Source organism: Rhinolophus sinicus, linkage group LG02 (assembly GCF_036562045.2).
Source record: "Rhinolophus sinicus isolate RSC01 linkage group LG02, ASM3656204v1, whole genome shotgun sequence".
Taxonomy (NCBI): domain Eukaryota; kingdom Metazoa; phylum Chordata; class Mammalia; order Chiroptera; family Rhinolophidae; genus Rhinolophus; species Rhinolophus sinicus.
The window spans coordinates 166,607,405-166,633,685 of record NC_133752.1 but is presented as its reverse complement, the minus strand read 5'-3'; the positions used below and the strand labels follow the sequence as shown (position 1 = coordinate 166,633,685).

The window sequence follows — 26,281 nt, the reverse complement described above, 5'->3', positions numbered from 1 at the left end:
GTATGTAAATAGCCCCTGAGCATCCCAGAAAGGTTTTTACAATTAAGTGAATGAAGTATTATTACCAGAGTACTTTCCAAAGTCAGATACCTCACTTCTTCCTCCTCTTCGTGAAGACATGCAATCCATACAAGACAACAAGCATTAAGAGCCAGTGACCTCAACCACCAGCACAATCATGCCCACTTATCTTCCATTCCATAGACTTAATTAGAAGCCTTGACTGAAAATTACACTAGCTCTAAAAGCAACTGAGTTCACCACCATCAATCACTGTGTTAGACTGATTTTGAGTTTGCCTTGGGAGTGGGTAGGAGGTGCATAGAGAAAAAGAAACATATAAGCCATTTAATAGATAGAGAACTGGATTAAACGATGCTGTGGTAACTATTTTCACAGGAATATACAACATTTTAGTAAAAGCACCTGTGATTACAAATTAAGTTACAATAGTCTTTGAAAGAGGCTAGCTTTGAGGCATGTCTCCAATGTCAAAAACTAGCATCATGCACTGATGTAAAATTGGAATCGAAGAAGAAAAAATGTTCTATTGAATCATTACAGAGCAAGAGCAGAGATCCGGAAGCAGGCTATAATGTCCCTATACCCAGGTTATGAAAAATAACTAATCTTAAATCTAGGCTTCTTGAGCGCACAATGAAGTCGAAAAGTTTGGAATTCCAGAAGCAGCCCATTAGGATCCTATCTATAGTGGACCTCTGCTAAAAACAATCTAAGTCCTGACAGATGGGAGGAGGCTTTGAGGCACACAGCTCTGTGAGAATTGAATAATAGACTAAATCAGATTAAGCAGACTAGTGGCCAGTTAAAGATATTTAATTTCAAGAAATTATCTAAGCAACGATCTTGTATTTTTAAATGTTCTCTTGGTTTTGAAGATGACAACAAAAGACTCCATGCTTTAAATCTAATACAGGATATATCCATTATTATAGCTCTCACCATACTTCACTGTTTCAATATCAATTGCTCAGATGCACTGAATAACTTTAGCACCTACTGTGCTCTGCACTCTTCTCCCTCTAGTTTCCCTCTAGTGTAACTCCCTGTTCTGGTTGGATCCGTATCTTACTTTTCTTGCTTTGGCTCTTTTATACTTGGGAGGTAGGGGTGAGGGAGGAGAAATGCCATAAATATTTCTGAATAAACATTGTTTCATAGCTAAAGAAAAAAAAAAGGTGAGGTTTCAAGCTCATTTTGCTGATTTCGTTACACATGGAACTTTATGCTGGTACTCTTAACTTAGAAGAGTCGGCACTTTTATTTTCACACTTTACAATCTAAAGAAAAATTCTTTTGTTTGTTTATTTTGCCCCACTACTCCCTCCAAACTCTCCTCTCTGATAGGAAGGAGAAGTTAGTCTTTCTTGACAAGAAGTGGTGTTTTAAAGCGAGCACAATTACTGACCTCTTCTGTATTTAGAGCACCAGCAAGTGCCATTATTCAGAAGAGGAATCAACATCAGTGTTAGATGTGGGTCTCAAGTCTTACTGGAAAAGCAGAGATTTTGATTTGCAACCCTTCAGCATGGCCTGAAAAGCTGTCACTATGTGCCAGCTGCTTTGAATCACAATGTCAAAACATATGCTTGCCCTTATTCATGAAACTCTCTCAAGTTTTTGTCCATAAGAACATGAACTCACACATCTGACTGCAGTGGGACCCATTCATTTCTATGTACCCTCACCCACATATCTGCGTGGACTCCCACACATAATTATGCTCCACCCACACACATAATTTAATTTCTTACCCATATGTTAATTATATCCTCAACCTAGGCATATAAATATACAGCCTGCCTCACATCTAATTATAGCCCCCTCTTATGAATGCAATTACACCATTCAGCCTCCCATCTAATTATGCACTCCTTGACATATTTAATTGTACTGCCCTGATCAAGAACCTACTTACATTCTAACCAGTGCACCAATGAGGCCCCTAACCCTCTAACAATATTCTTCAGATGAACATCTCTTTATCTCTGTTCCCCCTTTTTATTTCAACTAAGGATGGCAACTTCCCACAAGTGAATTCCAAGTAAGCATAGCACCCAGCTAAACAGGCAAAATAATGACAAGAGCAGCTGAATCAAAAGCAGCTTTGGTCCTTTCCAGTAAATAAGTGAATATGCATTTGCTTCCTTCAGTCACTTAACTAGCCCCTTGGAAATCCAAATTAAAATTTCAGCAGCTTTTTTTTTTTTTTACTTTGCATGTATTAGCATTTTTATGATGAAAATATCTGGTAATTTACTTCGGAGACAAATGCTTCTCATTACAGATATTTAACTGTTGAACCCTTCAAAAAACATCACCCAAAACTTTGCCTGGGGATGTGTAGTTACAAGCACTAATTATAGAATATTTGCACATCCCTACCATTCAGAAGTTTCGCTGCTCTTCAATTCCATGAAAACAAATGTTCAGAAAGTTGCTTCTCAGATTTGTATTCCCCATTCCACTAATAAAATTGGGATTTAAAAAAGATAAAGGCAATATTAATATTCTTTGTGCACAGGATGCAACTTTGGAAATTGAATAATGTGAATATTTATATATGGGTACTGTTTCCCTATTAACATTTTTATTTAATCCATTATAAAAAAAATAACACTTGAGCATTTCAAGGAGTACTATGTATTTTTAACATATAATCTGTTATTCTACATAGAACCTCTGGAAGCCAAATATAACGTCAGTTCATGTGACTATTAAGATTGATTAAACATTTTATAATCAATTCCTGGTTAACTGAAATTTGTTACTGATGCAGTTTCTGATGCTCAAATGCCAAAACAGCACGGGATGTTGTGCCTATACTTTAGGCCAGAGGGTAGCCATATTTCAAGAGTCCTCAAAACTGTGGGGTATTTTTTTCATGGTGGAAAAAAAAAAAATATGAAGAACATGTACAACATTCAAAGGTAGTAGCCAGTGAGCCTTAGTAGGGGAGCAGAAAATGGCCACAGCAGCAGCAGGGAGAAAGCCTCATGCCATGGCTAGAATTTGCATTTTCAGCTGCTGAGGTGAAAGAACTATGGAAGGGTTCTTTTTCTGCAGATAGAGACAGCACATCTTCCTGTTGATAAGCATTGCCCTGGAGCCTGCCTGCCTGCCTGCCTGCCTGCATCTGAGTCCTGACTTAATGTTTCCTCTATGACCAGTGGCAAGTTATTTAACCTCAGTGACTTAGCCTTCTCATTTGTAACAATGGTACCCACCTCACACGGTTGTTGTGAGGATTAAGTGAGTTCTGTTTGGCACAAGATAAGTAACCAATAACTATTATTTTTACTTTTTTCTTTAATCTTTATTAAATTTGTTGGGGGGACACTGGTTAGTAACAGTAACTGCTATTTTTATTTTCAGTGGACTGACATTTTCTCAGCAACACAACCTAGAAATCTTAGAGTCATTTTTACTCATCTCGCAATATTATCCTAACACCTACCTCTACAGAGGCTCTTCTGTTCTTTTCCTCTTCCATCCTCATAATAAATATTTTTGAAATGGTATAAAACTATTAGTCAGCTTCTGGTTCTTGCCCATCATCCATCCTTTATCCTTATATACTAGTTGTTCTTATCAAATAAAGATGAGTGTCTTTAGTTGAGCTGTCGTGGCTGCCTCGATATCCTGAATCATTTTGACTTTGGGGAAGCGACAGAAGTTGCACGGTGCCAGATCCGGTGAGTAAGGTGGATGAGGACACACCATAATGTTTTTATTTGACAGAAATCACTATACCAGAAGCGATGTGTAACACAGAGCATTGTCATGATGAAGGGTGAAATAAAGACACTCACGAAAGAGGAGTTCCAGAACTGCCTCAGAAAGTGGCAAGAACAATGGGATAAGTGTGTTCAAAGAGAGGGGAAGTATTTTGAGTGGGATGAATGGCAATGTATGTTTTACTGTAATAAATTTTTTTATTTAAACATTCATCATATTTTTTGATCACACCCTGTATATGTGGAAGTGAATCGAATCATTTCTTCAATACTTGAGAGACTTTCAAAGTTATTATTGTTGATGTTGTTATTTTGTTTGTTTCGCAATGCAAGTTTTCTGTTTTCAAATAGAAAAAATAAAAGAGAGGATGCTGTTTGAGTTAGAGCTGGTTGTTCCTCCCTGACTTCTCTTGGTCTGTCTCTTGGTTCTGAAGGTGACATTTAGGCACCCCAAGGAACTTGATGGTGCAGAAAACCACGCATCTAATCAAACCCCATTTTTTTCAGAAATAAAGAGCTATGAACATAAAGCACACAACAGTTAAGGCCATTTGGCAAGTATTTATTGAGTGCCAACCAACCATACCCCAGTCACTATATGAGGTGCTGGGGAAAACCCCTGACCCTCAGCTCAATGTTTGTTCCACTAAAATGTGGTGTGAATTAACATATCTATTTTGTTTTCAGCTATAAATAGTGTGTAATTAGTAACACAGCAAATTGTTAAACTGTTAATCCAATTTACTGATTAAGCATCTGAACTGGCAAAACCAGGATCAAATGCCTGCTAATTAACTATTAACTTAATTATTAAATTTTAAAAAATGATACAAAGGAAGTATTGCCTCACATAAAACTATTCCATTTTAAAATGAAGAAGTAGAGAATATTCTCTTTGAGAATAACTGGCTCCTACTACTCCCCACCCACCCCCAAAACTTTATAAAAGTATTTTCATCCTTTCTTGTGAGAGAAAGGAAAAGAAGTTTCCAGAGCATTCCTTTCTTCCCAGCATTGCTCCCTTACCCATCTCCCAGCACTCCCCCAGACAAGCCTCCAATCAGCTAGATTATATAGCCTCTAACTTCCCCACTCACTCTCCTACCTGTACTTATTTCCTACCTGCTTGGACCACCTTCTCCCCTTTTTCCACAGTATGGCCCATGTATATCAAAATCACCTTGAAATTCATATTAAAGATTCATATTCTTGGTTCCACTTCAGTCCCCTTGACACGGAATATTTGGGTAAGGCTTGGAAGGCTGAAGTTCCCTACATAACTTGTGTGCGCAGGAAAGTCTGTGACCCACCAGACCCCGCCCACTCTAATACAACCTAACGTCTTCCTGCCCCAAAATGTTCCCTGACCAATTTCATCTTCTGGGTTTGGTATCCACAATGCTGCCCACTGCTACAAAACAACCTAGAGCACTGACAGTCACTCCCTCTCACCAGAGACTCTGGACACTTAGCATTTGGTACCATTTGCTAGCCACTGTTTTGTGTCTATACCCATCCTCCACAAATGGAGAATAAGCCGCTCGAGGGTATAAACCATGTCTTGTAACTCTTACTGTCCTCAGATATTATGTATTATGAGCACAGTGAGTATATAGCTGTTTTCATTGATTGATGGATTGATGGATTGGCCCAGAAATGCTAGGAATATAAGCAAATAAAGCAAATCTATTAATTTTTTCAGACCACTTGTATAAAGGCTAAGGATACATAGCTGAGCTAGAATCTAGAACACAGGAGTCACAAAATCAAATACTACAGAAGCCAAACAGAGAGTATAAACTAGTGGAAGGAATACAATAGGAGTGCCCAAACCAAAAAGATCAGGAACTGCTCAGACCCTGTTGATGAGCATGGGACCCAGTGCTGCCAGGTATTCTGATTTTTTTTTTTCCAGGTGATACTAAAAATCCAGATTTTTATGTGAAATCTCCTAGTTTTTAATATTGGAAAATAAAGTTCAAATGATTTTTTTAAAAAACAATAAAAGCCAAACAAAATACATTTGAGGGCCAGTTTTGGCTTGCTGGTAACTAGTCCGTACTTCTTACGCCAGAACCCAGGTAGGGCCCTGGCAGACTTATATTTACTCAAAGAGTGGGAGGTTAGAGATGAGTGTAAATCTGAAATTGTTCAGAAAAATGTAGGAAAATACATGTTTTAGGGAATTTTTAGCCAAAGATTGGGAAAGACCCTCTTCTCCTTGCCAAGCTCAAATGACATAATAGATCCTTTCATAAGGCAGTTTGTGAAAAATTCAGAATTCTAAGAGACAAAGAGCAGTGAAAAGTCTCCAGAATTTCAGTCCAAAATAACATTAAGTAACATTCAAAATAACATTAAGAAACATTAAGAAACAGTGATTTCTCAGCCTCTGTGGCTGATGCCTCTTATTCTAAACACATTGTTTTCTCACCAAAACGGGATCACCTTATCCATACTTTTGCAACATGCGTGTCTATTGAACAAGATGCACAGACATCTTTCCAACATTATTTTAATACCAGCATACTATTTGACTGAATAGGTGGTTCAAAATTTCACCAACTCCTTAATGTGAATATTTTAGGTGGTTCCCAATTTTTCACTATGGTAAACAACACAGCTATAAATGTCTTTGGATTGTGACAAATCCAGGAAGGCGGATGGGGAAGTACAGATCAGCCCTCTATTTTCTCTTTTGCTATGGACAATGCAGTTTAATTTTATGTAAAGCACTGTGAAGCTTCTTCAAGACTGCCTTTCAACATTGCCGACCCTGACCCATCCCACGCAGAATTCCTCATGCCGTTACTGACCAGATACATATAACCATGAGCACTTGTCCAATTATTTCCTTAAGAGAAATCCCTAGATGTGGAATTGCTGAGTCAGATCATCAGCACATATTTACAGCTTTTGATATACATTGCGAAATGACTCACCAGAAAATTTCTACCACATTCACTGGCACCAGTGAGTCTGAGAACACCTGTGTCTCAACCTCCTCATCTGGTTACCTGGAAACAACCTGGGTCATATCAATAAATGTTAGCAACTGAGCAAGTATTCATCCATTTCCATAAGGAAAACACAATGGGAATCTCCTCATTACAACTATTTCAGACATACCAGGGGAGAGACACTCTACTGTGTTGTAATCACTCAAGGGTGTATTACTTAATCCAAGAAGAGAGGCAGTGCAGCGTAAGTGGTTCAGTTCACAGAGTTTGGCTTCATCAGGCTTGAGTTTGAACCCTGACTCAGCTTGGAACCAGTTTCTAGCTGGGAGATCTGAGCAGGTCACTTAACATCTCCCGCCTCAGTTTCTACATGTACAATGGAGAAAATAATACCAGTCGTGTATGTTAGAATTATCAGGTAATGCATGGAAAACATTTAGCAAAAAGCCTTGCACATAGTAAGTTCTCTGCAAACTATAGTTCTAGAGTGTATTCACAAAATCTAATCAAATTACAAAAACATAAGCTCAGTGGCAGCTCAGCTCAAGGTGACGTGTTCAATCTTAGTTGCAGGGGGCGCTGCCCACCATCCCTTGCGGGACTCGAGGCATTGAACTGGCAACCTTGTGGTTGAGAGCCCACTGGCCCATGTGGGAACCGAACCGGCAGCCTTTGGAGTTAGGAGCATGGAGCTCTAACATCTGAGCCACCAGGCCGGCCCTGAACTTGTCTACTGTTTCTAATTTAAAATCAAAACACTGAATTAAAGTAAAAATGTGTTCAATATAATTTTTCTTCTAAATAGAACTATTTCAATTAAGAAATTTTGTAGAAGTTGTAGGCAATTTTATTCATTGCTTTATTTATATATGTGATTACCATAGAGTCATAAATAGCAAATTGAAACATCTTTGAAATTTCATTAAAATATATCTTTTTTTTTTTCTATTTATTTGGCCATATTCACTTGCATCCACTCTTCATTGCCACCCAGTCTTTCTTGAAATTGTGGCAGCATTTCACAGGCTGTAGGATATAGTTCCATGATGTCTGCATTTCCCATTGATAAAAAGATTTCCTTTTCTTTTTTGCACTTACCAATAGGATTCTCAAGTAAATGAAGCTTTCATTATTTTGTTAGCAGTGGCTTTGATGGACCATTTGGCTCCCATATCCCTTAATTGACTCAGTGAGAAAAAAATGTGCATTGACAGGCTGGTTTTCAAGGCTAGAAAGATTTCCTTTCAAGTGTACTAAACATAATGCTAGGCCCCAAATAAGTACTGGCAATAGAAAGTCTGGGCTTAGCCTCAACACTTCTCAAGCACACCTTAAGTGAAGATAATTTTGCAGACGAGAGAACAATAACATATATAGACTTTGTATTTCTACACGTACTATACCTAAATTATGCATCAGTCATCTTCTAAATGCCCAGATTGTGGAAATGACTCCCAAGTCGTGGAAAGTATAATGATTAAGCACACAAACCACAAAGTCAGAGATTCTGCCTCTTACTAACAGAGTTCTTGAACCTCTCTCAGCCTCAGCTTTCTCTTCTATCAAACAGGGAGACATCTAAGGAACTACCTCAACAGGGTATTAAGAGAGTTCAATAAGGTGGTAATTATTAAAAATGCAAGCCTGGTACTCAGAAATCACTCGGTCAATATTAGCTATTAATAACCTTAAAGTATAGAAGTGCCAATAACCACATAGCTCTGATCTCTGTCCTGTTTTCTGTCGTTTTTGCAGTGCCCTTTCCCACACCTGCCCTTTTTGTACTGTAGGCTCCACACCCTTCCACTGTTCTGCTTACAGCATCGCTCAACCATCGGGAAACAAGCAAGGAGATTTCTACACACCAAGATTCCCACCGTTAAAAAAGAAATAGCAAGCCCAAAATGGAGTCCTTTGCCCCCATGACAGCAAACCAAGACTTAACTGCAGTTTTCAACCTATCCCAAGAACGTGACCTCTGTCAATCCAAAATTTCCTGATTAGTAAAGTAATCTGCATGATAAAACCACTGCTAGTCCCTTCCCACCAACAGAGGTCCTGGTCTAAAATAATCCTTTCTTTTCTTTTGCCAATAACTCCCCTGCCACACCCTTCTTCCTATAAAAACCTTCCATTTTGTACAAATCCTTCTTCTTGTGAGACGGGATGCTGCCTGATTCATAAATTGCTTAAAAAGCCAAGTAGATGTTCAAATTTCCTCCGTTGAATTTTGTTTTTCTAACACAACCTAAAACACAAATTTTATGTTTCCCTCAGGCATTCTCTTTGTAAAGACATAGCATTATCTATGACATTTTATTGCCACTATTTTTATTAATATAATAATAGTGTGCCTTTCTCCCTTAAGGTTTCCTAGCCCTGCTCACTTCATCCACCCCACATTTTATGAATCCTTCCCACTAACTAGGTTATTCCCCTAAACCTAAATCTTCATCTCTGACATCCTTTCTTGCTCTATTTGTTCATAATGCAAAAGGTCAACAATGGAATTATAAAATGCCTTCAAAATTTGATGACTGTCATTTACTTTTAATTTTTGACCTGTTATAGTCTGTCTTCTGAACATTGCAGAGCATTTTGCTTCCTCTGTTCCAAGGTCATTTCCATGCACCATGATTACAATCTGAAAAAGAAGTCTTAGAGGACTTAATTTATGTCTTTCACTTCCAGAAAAGTCACTAAGTTTTCAAGTAAAAGGATGACTGTTCTAACTGCCTACACTACACACTAGTCTAACATCTATAATCTGGCTGAAATCTTTTCCCTGGTTAGAGTTCCAAAAGGGTCAAAAAATTATTACCGTCTCTGGCAAAACGTTGCTTGGGAGCTACATCGATTAGTTTGTTTCCTAAACATATTAGTTCCAAAGTGCTACAAAGACTAGAAAATGTTTTTCTCCAGCAGCTGAACCAAGATAACTTGAAACCCAGCAAACAAGACGTATGTCAGTTTGAAAGATGGTGGTATTATAATAGCTATAATTTCAAAATACAAATCCCACACATTCATTTTGTGGGAAAATTGGTGCAGGAATGTCTTATGGTTAGAAGACTGAAGAAAAGAGGGCCTCATGGCCTCAGTGAGAGGAGCCTGGTGTTGGGATGTCAGCTCATGGCAGGGAGGAGACCCATGAGTCACCACCACCTTTTGACTCTATCACTGTTTCTGTCATTTAGTTCTAGATGGGCAGAGGGAAGAGAATGGGCAAATTGATATCTCTGACAGTGATTTCAAATCTCCAGAAAGAGCAATACTTTCTCCATCATGATGTCTTGTAAAATTGATTTCATTGCAACACCTGAGACTCTGTATTGACAAATAACCACACAAGGGCAAAACACAGCTGCAGTAACAAAGGGGCCTCATTAGAACCCTTTTTGACCATCTCCACAGTCCTCTTAAAAGCTGCAGTCTGACCCAGTTATTCTGAGGTGTCTCAAGTGGACTGCTTCCAAAGTATAGATTTCCCCCTACACTCTCTGATAATGAAGTCCTAGTATCTTTATTTACACCAAAACATCGGCTGTGGGGTCTACTAGAATTATAGTAGGTGATTTTATATAGCAAAAACAAGCAGTTCCATTCATTCATTCCACTAAAATTTACTGAATCTTTATTATGCCCTCGGCATTATGCTACTAATAACTGAGATACCACAGCTCCCTATCCCCACAAATTAAACACTGTCCCTGGAGAGCTTCCCAGCTAGTGAGAAGGAACCTTGAATTAAATATTTAAACAACTGAATACAAATTTGCAAGTCAGAAGTACCTGGTGTTGTGAGGAGGCCCTGTGAGGAAATGATATTCAAACAGGATCTAAAGGACTAACATAAGTGAACTAAGAGGAGACAAGTCTGCCAGGAAAAGGAACATCGTGTTGAAAAGCTCTACAGAAAGAGAAAGCATAGTATTCCTCAGGAGCTGCAAAAAGGCTGGAAGGCAAAATTTTTGTAAAGGATGAGAGGGGTCACTGTGGACATTCATGCTGGAACCCTGTGCAGGGACCAGACCAACCAGAGCCTTATGGGCCCTTAGATGTCTGTTTTATCCTGAAATCATCAGGAAGCTAATAGAGGGTTTTACAGTACAAGTGATGGCATAATCTGATTTGCATTTTAAAACAATAACTCAGGTGCCATGTGGAAGTGGCCTAGAGGCCAAATTAGATACAAGAAGAGGCCAATGCTATTGTAGAATTCTAGGCAAAAGGTCATTGTCGTCTGAAATAAGATGGTAGAGGCAATGGTGAAGAACAAGAAATCGATATGAGAAGAAAAAGAAATGACCTCCACAAACATGAAAATGTCCCTCAGCTCTAGCCAATAACCATTTCTTAAGAACAATGTAGGTTTTTAAAGTGAGCAAGAATATCAAAACAAACCCAAACCAATTCACAACGACTGTCAGGCACCAGGACTGTAGCTCAACATTAAAACTGTATGATCTTGTCACCTCAAAATTAGGATGAATTTCTGAGCACTAACAGGTGATTGTCAACACACCATCCCACACTCCACGCATTCTTGTTAACACCCAGACCCTTTCCTTCTCCCACTGCTATGGCCTTCATGGGACCAATCCAGGGTCATTCTAGCATAGGCGGCCCCTCCTTGCAAAAGAATTAGGTTGCTGCCTTGTGGTTGGAAGCAGAGCCCTCCATTCTACTGTTCATTCAGTACATTTTCATTTACCGCCTGCTATGTGCTATGTGCCAGGCCCTATCCAGGTGCAACTGCCTTCAAGGGACTCACAGCCTGGTGAACAAAGAAAAGAAGGAAAAAAACAACAACAGGTGGACAAATAATTGTTTTTCAATAATACAGTAATAGAGAGATACAGAAATTGGGGGAGGGGTGGATTTTTAATCAACATGGCAGGGCAATGTGAGAGAGGGAACTGGAAAGGTTTGACAGAAATGAAGATGCTTTAGCTGGATCTCAAAAGATAAACAAGAATTCATCAGACTAGAAAAGGAAGGGCATTCTGGGCAGGGGAATAGCATGAGCAAATGTAACGAGGACATGAAAAACACACAATTCGTTTGCGGAAATGCAAGTCAGTTGGTAATTACAGAGTATCAAATAAAGAGGAGCAGAGGGAATGAGGTAGATGGCAATGAATAAGCTTATATTATTGTATATTCTCCTAGAGTTCAGATCTTGAAGGCCTTGTGTGCCACCCTAAGAAGTCTGAACTTTACTCTATAGGTGGTAACCAGGAAGGTGAAATCATCGAAGGCGGATCCCCTGTAGTCTAGAAAAGGAAGAAGCCTCAGTGCAGTTCCATGGAAGCCAGCATTAGTCCAGTGTCAGAGGCGAATAGCACGGCTGGGACCCCGGAACGCCCATTATGCCAGGGAAGAAGCCCAGCTCTTGCCCCACCATGAGCTGATGTGCTAAATCATTTTTTTGACTAGCTGTGTCATTCACCTGTATCTACAAGGCATAACCTCTAGCTGCCGATCATGGCAATGGAGGGCTTTCCACTCATTGCAAACACGGAGCTAATAAACCAGGCTGAAGCCAAGGCTCTGCCTTATCTTAATACTATAAAATCACAGCCTTTGAGCCATAGCAGAGGAGGAGTCGCTATATCCCTAATTAAAAAGCCCGACCCAGTGTCAGGGTCCCGTTCCTGGAGTCTACAACAGCTTAAATTTCAACATTTCTCATCGTGAAAAAGCTACAGCGCATCTACTAGCTGCTACTTGTCCTTCTTCATGCGTTTTCTCCAGGAAACACTGCTCCAGCAGGCTCAGTGAGTGTCCTATTTGGCCATTTCTCCTGTTTGCATGGGGGGCAGTGAGGAGTGACTTAAGAGAATTTACATAAACAGATTTTCATCAGGACAGCATCGGCAGCAGAGTGGAGGCTGTTGCAGGGAGGCAATTTCAAATAGTGAAACTTTTTAGGAAGTGCTTGAATTAGTCCAGACAACAGATAATAAACCTTAAAAATAAAAGAGGTAATGGATTTAGAGAGTAGTTAGTATGAAGGATGGATTCAAACGTAAGATCCAGGTGTCCAGTTCAATTCTAGTGATTGAGTGGGTTATGGTATCACTATTCAATAAGGGAATAGAGAAAAGAAGCAGGAAAGGGAGAGGGGAGTTTATTTTTAAACATGTGGAAAGTAAGAACCCACAGGACATTGAAGACAGTACCCAATAGGATAAATGGGAAAAGGGACCGCATCTGTTTTCACTCACCATTATTCCCCTAGGAATCAGCACAGTCCCTAGCACACAGCAGTAGTTGCTCAATAAATACTTGATTAATGAACGGTTGAATACTTGCTTTATATAGAACCATCAAAACTTTAGGCAAGCATAGTTTTGCTGGCAGCAAGACATATTCATTTGGTTGACAACTTCAAGGACTATGAAAGGGAATTTCTGACGTATCAAATCCTCATTTGAAATTTAATTTCAACTCTGATTTTATTTGGTTTCAATTTTATTTTGATTTAACTAAATTTTATGGCTCAAATAGAAGTACTGTATTTTTCCCTGAGTTCAGAAGTATCACTGGCCTTTGGGTTTGAAAAACATTCTCTGACAATCCCCACCTCAGGCTTCTGGAAGCACCTGCAAACAGTAGTTACTTCAGTTCTTATCGACCTGGTTTGTTACAAAGTCTGTCAGGCTATAACAAGAAAAAAAAAAGGAAATTCCTAAGTTATGGCTCCAGAATTAACAACACTTAGTGAATATGCTATCATCATCATAATAAGTTAGACCCAAAATGTATATAAAGTCAGGTTAGACTGAACCCTAAGAAGAGAAAATTTTAAGCAAAATAATCAGATGATATATGTTTTATAAGGAGCTGTTAACCGGTGCTTTAGTAATAGCTGACCACCTCAAATAAAGAGACTATTGGATGAATCTAATTTGCAATTGTCTTTTTCTCAGCACTTTTTTTTTTCCTTAGAAAAGAGTTAAGACTCTGAGTCTGAGTAGACAGGAAAAATAAAATTTAGCAAGAAAAATCCTATGCATTATAGTTTTCAGAGTATAAAATGTTGGTTATCCTCAAAAAGCACTTCTGTTTTCATTACAGCCAAGCACATCTTGACCCACACCCCATCTATCCTAAATTTCTCCACCACACATATCGTCTCATCTATTTTTCTGACAAGCTGCTAATATACGAATATTGTCTTAATTAGCAATTTGCCCAGATTCTTTCCTTCACTTAGGTTCTACTTCCTCCATATTGTCACTCTCCACACAGCTAGGGGGGCAAAAATCTAATGTTTTTGTCTAAGACATCTGCTTCATCAGACCTATTTCTCAACTTCTATATACATCCTGAACCCACATCTAGGACATCTGCAGATCTAGCCTGAGCCCTGAGAAATGTGGGTGACTCCTGGCTTCAGGGGAATGATTTGGAGAGTGTTCACCCAAAGCTGTGGAAACCACCATCAAGTTACCTCGGGCCCTGGTTTTGAGGTGTGATTCTGGTAAGTTGGCTTCTGTCTTATTTTCAACACACAGCCCTAGGCTGCCCTCTCAGATTCCTGGTTCCCAGCTCATCTCCAGTTCCAGAACTGTGCTTCAGCCTTGTTCTCAGAAACACTCCCTAATTTTGACTCCAATGCTGGGGAACCCCCCTCGTTGTTCCCTTGAGTCCCAGACTTGATAAAATGATCAGTTCCCAAGCCTCTGAAAGGATGGGGCCATGCCTTCTTCTGGCCAGTACGTCCTGAAAGCTGCCAGTTGCTAAAACCTCTAGCCTAGTGGCTGGGAATTTGAAGTCAATTGTTGTTCAAACTGGATCTCTGGATATAGCGCCATCCTCCCCCATTCCTCATCTCTGAGTTCTACACACCATTGACACATCATGTTACTCCTTATTATCTTCTGGTTACTGTTAAGACTTACTTATGATGAGAATTGAAATACCTCTCTGGCTACTGGCTAGACTTCCTGTTAGCCCCCACAGCTAAGTTCACTCCCCTGTCCCATCCCCACACTACCCCTTCCCCATCCTCTTGAGAAGGTCTACCCAGAACTTCTCAACCCTGCAGATAGCAGGTTACTTCTGGTCAGGCCATGAGGGATGAGAAGACTATTGTGCTAAAGGTTACAAGTCTATGAGCAAAAGGGAATGAAATGATTTGAACAGACAGAAACATTCTCTGTTCTCATTTGTATCTTTTTATTCCCTGATCAAATTAAGCCAGAGAAAATTCAGTGTTGATATACCTTTCTATAAATTAATCAAATGTATCTTTATGCATTTAAGAGATCTCTAATGGAGGTAAGGAGTGTAAATGAGCATATCAATGAGCACTGCAGAAATGAAATAGAGGCCTCCTGGTATACAAAAAAATGCTCAAACCTATATCAAAATAAGATTGAAATTCCTTTCTACACCTGGACCCTTGCCAGTAAGAAAGACCAAGATGAAGAAACCGACAGGAAATAAAGTAAAGATATACCAGCTTTTTCTGCAGGAAAATACCCTGTCATGTCACCAAACCTAAGATGTGTTATATGGAACATTAACACCTCCTGAAAAAAAGTTATCACTCCATCAGACCTACTAGATGAGATTTGGTTCAGGGGTAATTTATGTCATGCATCCTTTTCCCTTGTTCCCAGGAAGCTACAAGCCTGAGCCATAATCAACCTTTGTACTAAATTTTATATTGTCAAATATTTTAGAAAGGTCTACACCATGGTACAATAAACCATTGCTTACATTTAATTTTCATTTTGTTCTCAACCACAGTTAACCTGTGAATTTTAATTAGAGAAAGGTCTTGATTTGTAATTATTTTCTAAGTTTGAAAGACAAGGGACCTTACAATTTACCTTCAGCTACTCTGTGGGTTAACTCCATTGCATAATACTACCTTACATCTAATCATTGCTCTCCTTTTATACGGAGATAACAGATATTTGGAAATTCTATGATCATCCACTTTCCTCATCTTCTCAGTTACATAGCAATTTGAAGAATAGTGGATATTAATGCATTGTTTAGATACACAATCTTAATTCACTGTAAATTAATAATTTACCTCACCGTGAACTTTGAGTTTATCATATTTTCCAACTATAATGATATAAACGTACAATTGGCAGAGTTTGTATCCATTATTGCTTTATATTTCCCTAAGTCCCAGACTCAAGAGATTTATCTTTTCTCACCATTAACTGGCCTGGAAAATTGATTTCACCCCTTTTCTAGTAGTTCCCCCCCACACACATTGGTTCCTGTTATTACCAAAATGCCAAGAAAATGCTTATGTGCCATTAATCTTAAGCAGATAATAACAGTAACATGATTTTATATTTATATCGTGCATTCATTACAAAGTACTTTTACACCCATAATCTCATTGTAACTTTGTTTTTCATAATAACACTGAAATCTGAAGACCAGGTATTATTAGTCTTGAATTGAAAATTATAAAATTCAGGCTGAAAACAGTTACATGACTTGTCTGGGATCATACGTGTTATCATAGAAAGACCACGTCTAAAAGCTAGATCTTAAGACTCCATCACTTATATATTTCTCTAATGTTGGCATTTGGCCATGCATAATAGAGTAAATGGCCTGAATTATTTAATGGTAGTGGAACCATGTTCTGGATTTCTATATGAAAGAAGCAATGTGCAAAGAATAATTTTGCTTCCCTTTGAGAACCTAGATTTCTCTATTATAGAAATCAAAATGATGTAACTGGCCTTATTTCTCCTTTCCATATGGGTCACTAGGGAGCTTAAGGTCCAAGGAAACTACAGTGTTGTATCGGATCCTATAGCCTGCATATCTATACTCTTTCTTTCTCTCTCAAATAGCTACAAAAAAAGTTTCTCCATTTCTTCCAAGAGTATTCATATAAGGGAGGTGAAAAACCTTAAAATGGGTCCAAGGTAACTGAGTGATAAAAATAAACAACAGATCCACTAGAACCCATGTCTTTAAAAACAATAATATTAAACAATAAAACTTTTGAAATCAGACAGGCCAGGGTTCACATTCCAGCCCTCTACTTGCCAGCTCTAGAACCTTGAATAAGTCATTTAATCCTTCTCAGTCTCAGTTTCATCCATGAAATGAAGACAATAATGATAACCACACAGAGTTCTTGTTAAGATAGAGATAACATGTAAAGAAACTGAGGCAGACAGCACAGTCAGCATATGTAGTGCATTTGCCTAGACTTGAAATACTGAAGTCCCAGCCTCTCTTGCAGCTAGACATGCCCATGTGATTCAGTCCTAACCAATGACATACCAGCTGGAGTCTTTCCATATTTCCTCTTCTCTTCTTACTGGGATCCTGGACCAACACTGGAAGATTCCTTGGTCATCAGCTAAGGATGTTCAAGCAGGAAGACAATAGCCTGGGAGCTTGATGGCACTGTAGCTGTCATCAAATCCTGAACTACCCACCTCCTAATTCATTATTGCTTGAGATAAATAAGCCCATTTTTGGTTAAGTCCATGTCAGGCTTCTGTTATAAAGTAGCCAAATGTCAGCTTGCCAATATGAACCTACTAACACACACTTAGCAAATATCTATGCCCACCAAACATTATTCCTCTCAGTTTCTTTATAGTTGAAAAGACATATGTTAAGAAAAATGATTACAGTAATATCGGTAAGTAAAAAAACAACCTTCAAAATGCTGTAGATTTTATTGTATGATTCAAATTTTGCTAGGAGAAAAGAACAGTAGCTGTGAGACTCAGGGATATCCAGGAGCTCAGAGGATTCTATTAAGCACATACTAAGAAGGGAAAAAATGTGTATTTTCATTAAAACAAAGGCATTTTGACAAAACTACTTCAAAATATCCTGCTAGGTTTTTCACAGGCCAAAGCACTGTGGGTCCAGGCCGAGTGGAACATGTCAGATAGTTTATGGTGACCAGAGGAGCTGGAAATGAGTGTCCCTCTGGGTGCATTAATGATGTTTCATGATTCTTTACATGTGGCTTTGAGTGGCTAGTCTGAAGTGAAATGACTAGTCTAGTTTGTGATATCACATGACTATTTAGCACAATGCGAGAGAATGATGAGCCAACCGTGTTGTTATTACACCAAAAGGAAATGCTTTCCAGATTACATAAGCACAGTTGTGGTTTCTAAAATTCCTACTAATTCCCCACTCATTTCCAAGGAAATTTATGTTTTTTCTAAGCATAGCATGAATAGTTTTAGGCCAAAATAGCATTTATTCGGTAATATCTACAAACATGGTAGGATGCAGGCTTGAAAGGGACAGCCTTGGCAAGTCAGGAAGGAGTTGATGCTAAGCCAGGGATGGGGGGTTTCTCAAAGTGAAAACATTTACCATCACACTGTCCTCTCCAAACACACACACATTGAATATTCAGAAAACCTATGTGAGGGTTAAAATTTGGCCCTTCGTGCCTAATAATATTCAACAAATATTTCCCCAAAATACATTTATAAAGACATTTGGAAACAGCTGCACAGTCCCTGTAGCTCAGGCAAGGGCATTGCAGTCGTCCAGCCCAGGTGGGACAAAGATAGGAAGCCCTTGGCAAACATGAGCAATTGGAAATGAACATCTATACTGAGTGGGAAGCACTGCCCTAGGCACAAAAATGAAAAACAGCTCTTGTTCCTCAAAAGCTCACAATATGGTATTGAGATCAGCAGATAAGGTCTTTAAGAAAACTATAATATACAGATACACAGTTACATGGATAACTGCATATGAGGCAGAATTGAATAAATTTGATGATAAAGCTTCGGGAAGTCGTGAGAGTTCCAAATAAGAACTACTCATTGTAATTAAGGAGATTCCGTGTGGCATCTCAAAGTGCACAGTATTTCAGCAGGACCTTCCTGGAACCTTCAGCCCTGATTCAGGACTTGCGAACTTTCCACAACACACAGAGCATCTTTCATTATATCTTGGCAACAACAACAACAACAAAAATAGTGGATAAAAGTTGGCAAAGGAATAAAAACAATAATAATGATGGTTAACATATATTGAGCATTTAGGGGGAAAGTGTAACAATATATTTAAAATCATATATTAAAAGTGTTATAGAAAATGATACACCTGAGTTAGAGAATGAGTGATTTGGCTTTATTTTGCTGAAACTCGGAGAAAGGAGGGATGCTTTGTGCATCTGACAACATTGAGCCTAGCCCACTCACCTGCATTTCTGCCTAATCAGCACACACCACTTTCTTCCCACATGGAACATGAAGCATATCAATGAATTGGCAACTCAGCTTCCCGATAACAAACCAGAAATATTTCACTAAGAAATAATAATGGGGTGAGGGTACGGGGATACACACCATCCTTTTTGTTGATGCAAACTGATTTTCCAAGATTTCTATAAATTAATTAGTCATTTCAGAATCTCAGCAGAAAAATACAATGTAACTTTTTAAAAAATCTATTTAAATTGGTTCAGCCATTTGACTGCATGCACACAGCGATGTAATGAGCTCTGCTTCCTTAAAAAAAGCAATTTTTTTCTTTATTATTCCTCTTGGTCTTGCAACTAGCACAAAGACACACAAAATTCTGTGCATGCACTTTAAAGAGGAACTGTTTCCTGCTTTCCTACTGTACAACTGGCAGTTAAGATGGAAAGCTAGTTTGTATTTCTTTAATCATCTCTTTTCTTCAAATCTGTTTTCTAGCACAAACTTAGTCAGTTGGTATGACTGAAAGCCCTCATGTATAAAAAGCTGATTTTGGATTCCTTTTTAAATGTTTCTATTTGATGATCTGTTAAAGGCGATAGCTTCCTTATCTCTTCTTCATTTCATAGCAAATTGATACCAGGTTTTTACAAAGAGGATACTGTGGACTGGCTTGTTCACCCTCTAGTCCATCCTTTTTGTAGCTCCCTGCTGAACCTTGACTTAGAAACTGCCTCTCCTGGACTTTTTAGCAACTATTGTTCCAGATGTAAATTAATCTTACCCATTAGATGCACTCAAGGGAGATTTGGGAGGAGGTGGTCAGTTGGAACCCATCTCCCAAGGCTTGTTTCCGTTGGAGACAGTTGTGGCCACGCTAATGGCAATGGCAGCTGGGCTTTCTAATCCCTAAACCAGAATTATGGCAATAGGTTCTTGAATTAAGTAATTCCAGGAACCACCTCTTGACTCCCACTTTTCAATTCCCCTAATGATTTTTTAAGTGCCTAATTCCTGATATGAAATATCTTTCTGCTAAATATACCTAGGAATATTTCTGTTCCTTGCCTTAAACCCTGACTAATATAATTAGATTGTTTCATTCCTCCATCTGATGAGGCAAATATGAAGCAGGACAATACTAACACAACGTTTACAGGATGCTTTGTAGTTTACAAAGTACGTGGACATGCATTATCTACCTTAATTCCAATCACAACTCGGAGAGGTAGCAGGACAGATGCTGCTCTCTCCACTGTACAGATGAGAAAGCTGAGTCTCAGAAGAGTTAGGTGACTTAGCAAGGCTTTTACTGAATAAGAGATGTAGACAAAACTCAATCCCACATTTCAAGAGTCTTAATTATTTCCTTTAACACGAGAAAGGCTCCCCATGGCAAATGAAGAAGAGAGAAAGCACAAGAGAGAGAAATAGCAGGCAATGATTAAACCTTCTATTTCCTATCAAAAAATAAAAATAACATATCATTACACTGTAAAACCATTAAATTAGACTAAAACACCTAAGGATAAGCTAGCAAATGGGGCTATTTTACAGAGAGTGTGACTTTGGATCTGGGAGAGTCTGTGCCACAACTTTATAGGATCCCTCCTTTAAAGACTCTTTGCTGTTAAAACAGATACATGAAAGGTTCAGTCCTGTTTTCCAGCTCTGACATGAATTCTCTTTCTGCACAACCATATGGCCAAACCAAGAGTGACTAGAAGACTTGGGGGGCAGGGGTAGGCAGGATTCATCTCCCCATTTCTCCCTAATGGCAATTTCACCTAATATTCACACCCCTTTCCAACTAGGGCTCCCTAGAAAAAAAGATTTCCTTTTTGCCCCACTTGCTGCATAGATATAATTTAGTAAAAATTTTTATTTCGATGTTCAAGAAACAAAGAAGAAAAACATTAAGCAAAGCTTGTTCTAGCAGTAACCTAACCACAGGGTGAAGGTTCAAGAAGAAAACATTAAGCAAATCTTATTCTAACAGTAACCTAACCACAGGTGATGGTTCAAGAGCTCTAAGAAGCAAGATCTGACAATGTGGTCCCCATTCCCTGAGAGCAACATCAGCCCAAAGACATATGCCGGCACCACAATCTCCAAGATCATTCGACAGCCACCCGCTAACACTAGAAACCCACAATCCCCTGTCCTTGCTCCCTTCTCTGCTTGCTTCTTTCAGGCTCATATGGTGCAAATCAGAAGAGCTAAGAAAACCATTACTCTATAGCACCCTACTTGTGCCCTTGCATCAAAACATTCTGTGATTCCTTCACAGAAAACGACAACTATAAAGAAAGACATTTAAAATTAAGAAGAGAAGAAAGAAGATGAAAAGAAGTAGATGTGATTAGTTAGGCATATGCAATTATATCTTTCCTATGAAATCAAGACAAGTAATAAACTCTATTGAAAGGCAACAAACTCTATACTAACCTGGGGGAAGAGAGAATAAGTTGAATTGTCAATGGTGAATGAGTATAAAAACTCCCCATCATACCACATGCTCTTCCCCATGGGGGAATTCATTTTAGTCATAGCAAAGAGATGGGCAGGGTCACAGCAGTCTTCCATTTGTTTCCTAGGAGAGAAAATAGAGAGAGAAAAGAACAGCAGGTTAAGTGAGCAGCAGACTCATTCACTTGTCATTCCCACAGAGACGTGCAGCCTTACCTCAGTGCCAGCTCTTAAAAGCATCTGTATCTCCAGGGTGATGACATTACTATTAATTCACTCTTCCAGCCATCAGGATTGATGACTGGAATTTTTCATAATAAAAAAAAAAAGTTTAAAAAAATGCATCAGCTACCAGATGCAGTTGAAATATGTCCACAGATAAAAAATAATCATAATTGCGGTCTTACTGGTCGATTTAAATATCCAGGTCCAAAAAAGACTGGGATGAATACTTTGGAGACTGTTGAGCTATGCATCTGTAGTAGAAATGCATCTTTATGGTGATTTGACAAGCAGGTAGCTAAACTCATTGATAAGGGACTTTACATGAGCTGTATGGAGTAGGGAATGCACACCGTGGCCCAAAGGAAGGTACACTTCCAAAATTGAGGTTAAGATTAAAGACCAACCCCGGGGAAACCCTTTTAAATAGAAACAAAATGAGATGAGTGATGCGATTTCAGACACTTGGCAGAGCAACCTGCCTTCTAACTTGTAAATCTCATGGGCCTTTTAACTTGTCATTTTGTCTGAACCCTCAGTAGTGTTCAACACAGTTAAGCAACATGACCTTTGCAAAGGTCTCCTCACTCCCTTAGTGTCTGGAACACCAGGGTCTCCTGGGTTACCTCACCTTTCTGGGCAGGCTGCTTCTCTATTCACCCCTCAAATGGAAGCCCTGTTACTATTCTACAGGCCAGTTTTTATATTATCCTCTGACTAAAAGCCTGTCAGAAAACAATTCCTTTTGTTCACTGAGCTATCCTGCATAGAAGAGCTATTCCCCAGTCCCACCTTTAGAAGGACCAATAAAACAAACTGCTGACACAACCACTTCTGAATGGCAACCTCACACAGATATGCTTGCTCAGACATGTTTAGCTATCCGTGGTACAGAAGCTCAGAGCTGAAAGGGGATGGTAATGTGGAGTGCCTCCGTTGAAATCCCGGCTCTGCCACATACTAACTTCCTAACTGGAGAATGTTACTGGGCTTAAGAACTGGCTTCAGAGATTATTTTTGAGAATTCACCGAGAATGTGCAGGTGGCGAACATAGTAGAAGTTCAATAAGTGTTATGAGAGAAATAAATTGATTCAGTGTTAGGCACAAAACAAGTCTTAGCAAATTCAAGAAGACAGAAATCATTATCTTCTCTGACCACAATGGCATGAAACTAGAAATCATGAGGAGAAATTAATAAACTAGAGAACAGAAAAACAATAGAAAAGATCAACCAAACTAAGATTTTGTTCTTTGACAAGATAAACAAAGTTGACAAACCCCTAGCGAGAGTAAACAAAGAAAAAAGAAAAAGGACCCAAATCAACAAAATATAACTCAGAAAGGAGACATTAAAACAAATACCACAGAAATTCAAAGAATCACAAGAGATTACTATGAACAACTATATGCCAACAAACTGGACAATTTAGAAGAAATGGAAAAATTCTTAGAAGCATACAATTTACCAAAACTGAATCAGAAAGAAAGAAAAATCAAAATAGACCAATTACTATGAAGTAGATTAAATCAGCAATCAAAAATCTCCCAATCAAGAAAAGCCCAGGACCAGAGGGCTTCACTGGGGAATTTACCAAACATTTAAAGAAGAATAAATACCAATCATTCTCAAACACTTCCAAACATCGAAGAGGAAGGCATACTCCCAAATTCATCTTATGAGGCCAGTATTACCCTGATGCCAAAATCAGAAAAAGACACTACTAGAAAAGCACAGGCCAAAATCCCTGATGAATATAGATGCAAAAATTCTCAATAATCAAATTCAACAGCACATTAAAAAGATCATCCACCATGGTCAAGTGGAATTTATTCCTGGAATATAAGGATGGTTCAACATATGAAAGTCAATCAATGTAATATACCATGTTAGTAAAATGAAAGAAAAGAATCCTATGACCATCTCAATAGACACAGATAAAGCATCTGACAAAATTCAACATCCATTTAAGATAAATAACTCTTAACAAATCAGGCATAGAAGGAACATAACATATAAAAGCCATATGTGACAAGCCCACAGCTAACATCATCCTCAATGCTGAAAAATTAAAAGCTTTTCCTCTAAGATCAGGAACAAGATAAGGGTGGCCACTTTGACCACTCTTATTTAACATAGTACTAGAAGTACTACCTAGAGCAATCAAGCAAGAAAAATAAATAAAAGGTAACAGAATTAGAAGGGGAAAAGTGAAACTATCTCTATTTGTAGGTGATATGAGTATATAAATTTATACATTTATATATTTATATACATAAAATTGTAAAAACACAACCAAAAAACTGTTAGGGCTAGTCAGTGAATTTAGTAAAGTTGCAGAATACAAAATTAACATACAAAAATCAGTAGCATTTCTATACACTAACAACAAAGTTAATGAAAAATAAATCAATCCCATTTACAATAACATTGACAACAAAATAGTTAGAAGTAAATTAACTAGGGAGGTGAAAGATCTCTACTCTAAAAACTGCAAGATATTGTTGAAAGAAATCAAAGAAGACGCAAATAAATGGAAAGGTATCCCATGTTTATGGGTCAAAATAATTAACATTGTTAAAAAGGCAATACTACCAAAATCAAGGTTTGTGAAAGTTGACAAAAGTGGAGCTATTTTAAAATGGAGCCCAAGCAGCCATTTCAGAGGAACTGCCTTGCAAGTCCTGTTTTCTGAACCTTTGAACTGGGCCAAACTACCAACATTCCAAGAAGTCAGGAAGAACAAAAATATCTTGTTTGAAAGGAATGATAAAAGTAAACTTTGCCTAGTGACCATTTTGCCTGACAAATTGATGAAGTACCAATGTAGCCTTTGCTTGTCAGCACCAATAAACTTTCCTCGTAAATAAGTTATCTCATCTTCCTTGTTCATTTTTGTAAAAACCCTAACTCTCTCTCCTGCACTCAGGACACTATTTGGGTTTTCATTAAATCTGTGTACCCTGAATTGTAATCTTTGATCCCAAATAAATAGCTTTGAACTGGTTCTTGTTTTTTTGTTTTTTTGGTTTTTTTTAGGTTGACAGATTCAATGCAATACCTATCAATATTCCTATGGCATATTTTACAGACACAGAAAAAAAAAACAACAACAACAACAAAAAACACTCCTAAAATTTATGTGGAATCACACACACACACACACACACACACACACAAAATAGCCAAAGAAATATCCTGAGAAAGAAGAACAAAGCAGGAAACATCACGCTTCCTGATTTCAAGCTATACTATAAACTTACAGTCATCCAAACAGTATGACACTGCCATAAAAAAATACAAATAGATCAATGGAACAGAATCGAGAGCCCAGAAATAAATCTAAGCATATACAGTCAAGTAATATTTGACAAGGGAGCCATGAATCTCAATGGAAAAAAGACAGTCTTTTCAATAAATGGTGCTGGGATAATTGCATATTCACATGTAAAAGAATGAAATTGAATCCATATTTCATACTACTCATAAAAATTAACTCAGAATAGATTACAGGCTTAAATGTCAGATCTGAAACTATGAGACTCCTAGAAGAAAACAAGACCTCCTTCACATAGGTCTTAGTAATGATTTTTTGGATATGACACCTAAAGCACATGAAACAAAAACAAAAATAAATAAGTGGGCCTACATCAAACTAAAAGCTGCACAGCAAAAGAAACCATCAACAAAATGAAAAGACAACCTGTAGAATGAGAAAAAAAAATATTTGCAAAACCATATATCTGATGGGGGTTAATATCCAAATTATATAAAGAACTTATACAACTCAATAGCAAAAAAACAAATAACCCAATTAAAAAATGGGCAAAGGACCTGAACAGATATTTCTCCAAAGAAGAGATACAAAAGGCCAACAGATACATAAAAAGATGCTGAACTCACTAGTCATTAGGGAAATGCAAATTAAAACCACAATGAGATATCACCACACACCTGTTAAAATGGCTTTCATCAAAAAGACAAGAGATAACAAATGCTGGCATGGGTTTGGAGAAAAGGAAGCCTTATGCACTGTTGGTGGGATTTTAAATTGGTACAGTTACTACAGAAAACAGTATGGAGGTTCCTCAAATAATTAAAAATAGAACTACCATATGATACAGCAACTTCTCTCCTGGGAATATATCCAAAGAAGATGAAAACACTAAATTGAAAAGATAGCTGGAAAAGAAAGAAGATATCTGTTCTCGCATATTCATAGCAGCATTATTTACCATAGCCAAGACATAGAAAAAAACCTAAGTGTCATTCAATGGATAAAGAACTTGTAAGATAGATAGATAGATAGATAGATAGATAGATAGATAGATAGATAGATAGATAGATAGATGATAGATAGATAGATAGACAGATAGATACAATACGAGGAAATACTACCATTTACAACAACATGGTTGGACACTGAAGGCATTATGCTGAGTGAATTAAGACAGACAGAGAAAGACAAATACTGTATGATCTCACTTATATGTGGAATTTAAAAACTCATAGAAAAAGAGATCAAACTTGTAGTTATCATAGGAAGGAGGAGAAGGGAGGGGGAATTGGAGGAAATAGTCAAAAGATACAAACTTCCAGTTATAAGATAAATAAATACTAGGGATGTGATGTATACCATGATGACTATAGCTAACATTGCTGTAGGATAGATATAAAAGTTAAGAGT

At 38.1% G+C, this 26,281-nt stretch overlaps 1 protein-coding gene across 1 annotated transcript in view; it reads right to left on the bottom strand.

Annotated features, from left to right (window-relative positions):
- Positions 1-26,281, bottom strand: part of ST8SIA1 (ST8 alpha-N-acetyl-neuraminide alpha-2,8-sialyltransferase 1) — a 133,072-nt gene that overhangs the window by 67,491 nt on the left and 39,300 nt on the right. Inside the window, exon 2 of the mRNA XM_019738024.2 lies at positions 21,352-21,496. Within this exon, the coding sequence (XP_019593583.1) occupies positions 21,352-21,496 (145 nt within the window). The remainder of the gene's footprint in view (positions 1-21,351; positions 21,497-26,281) is intronic.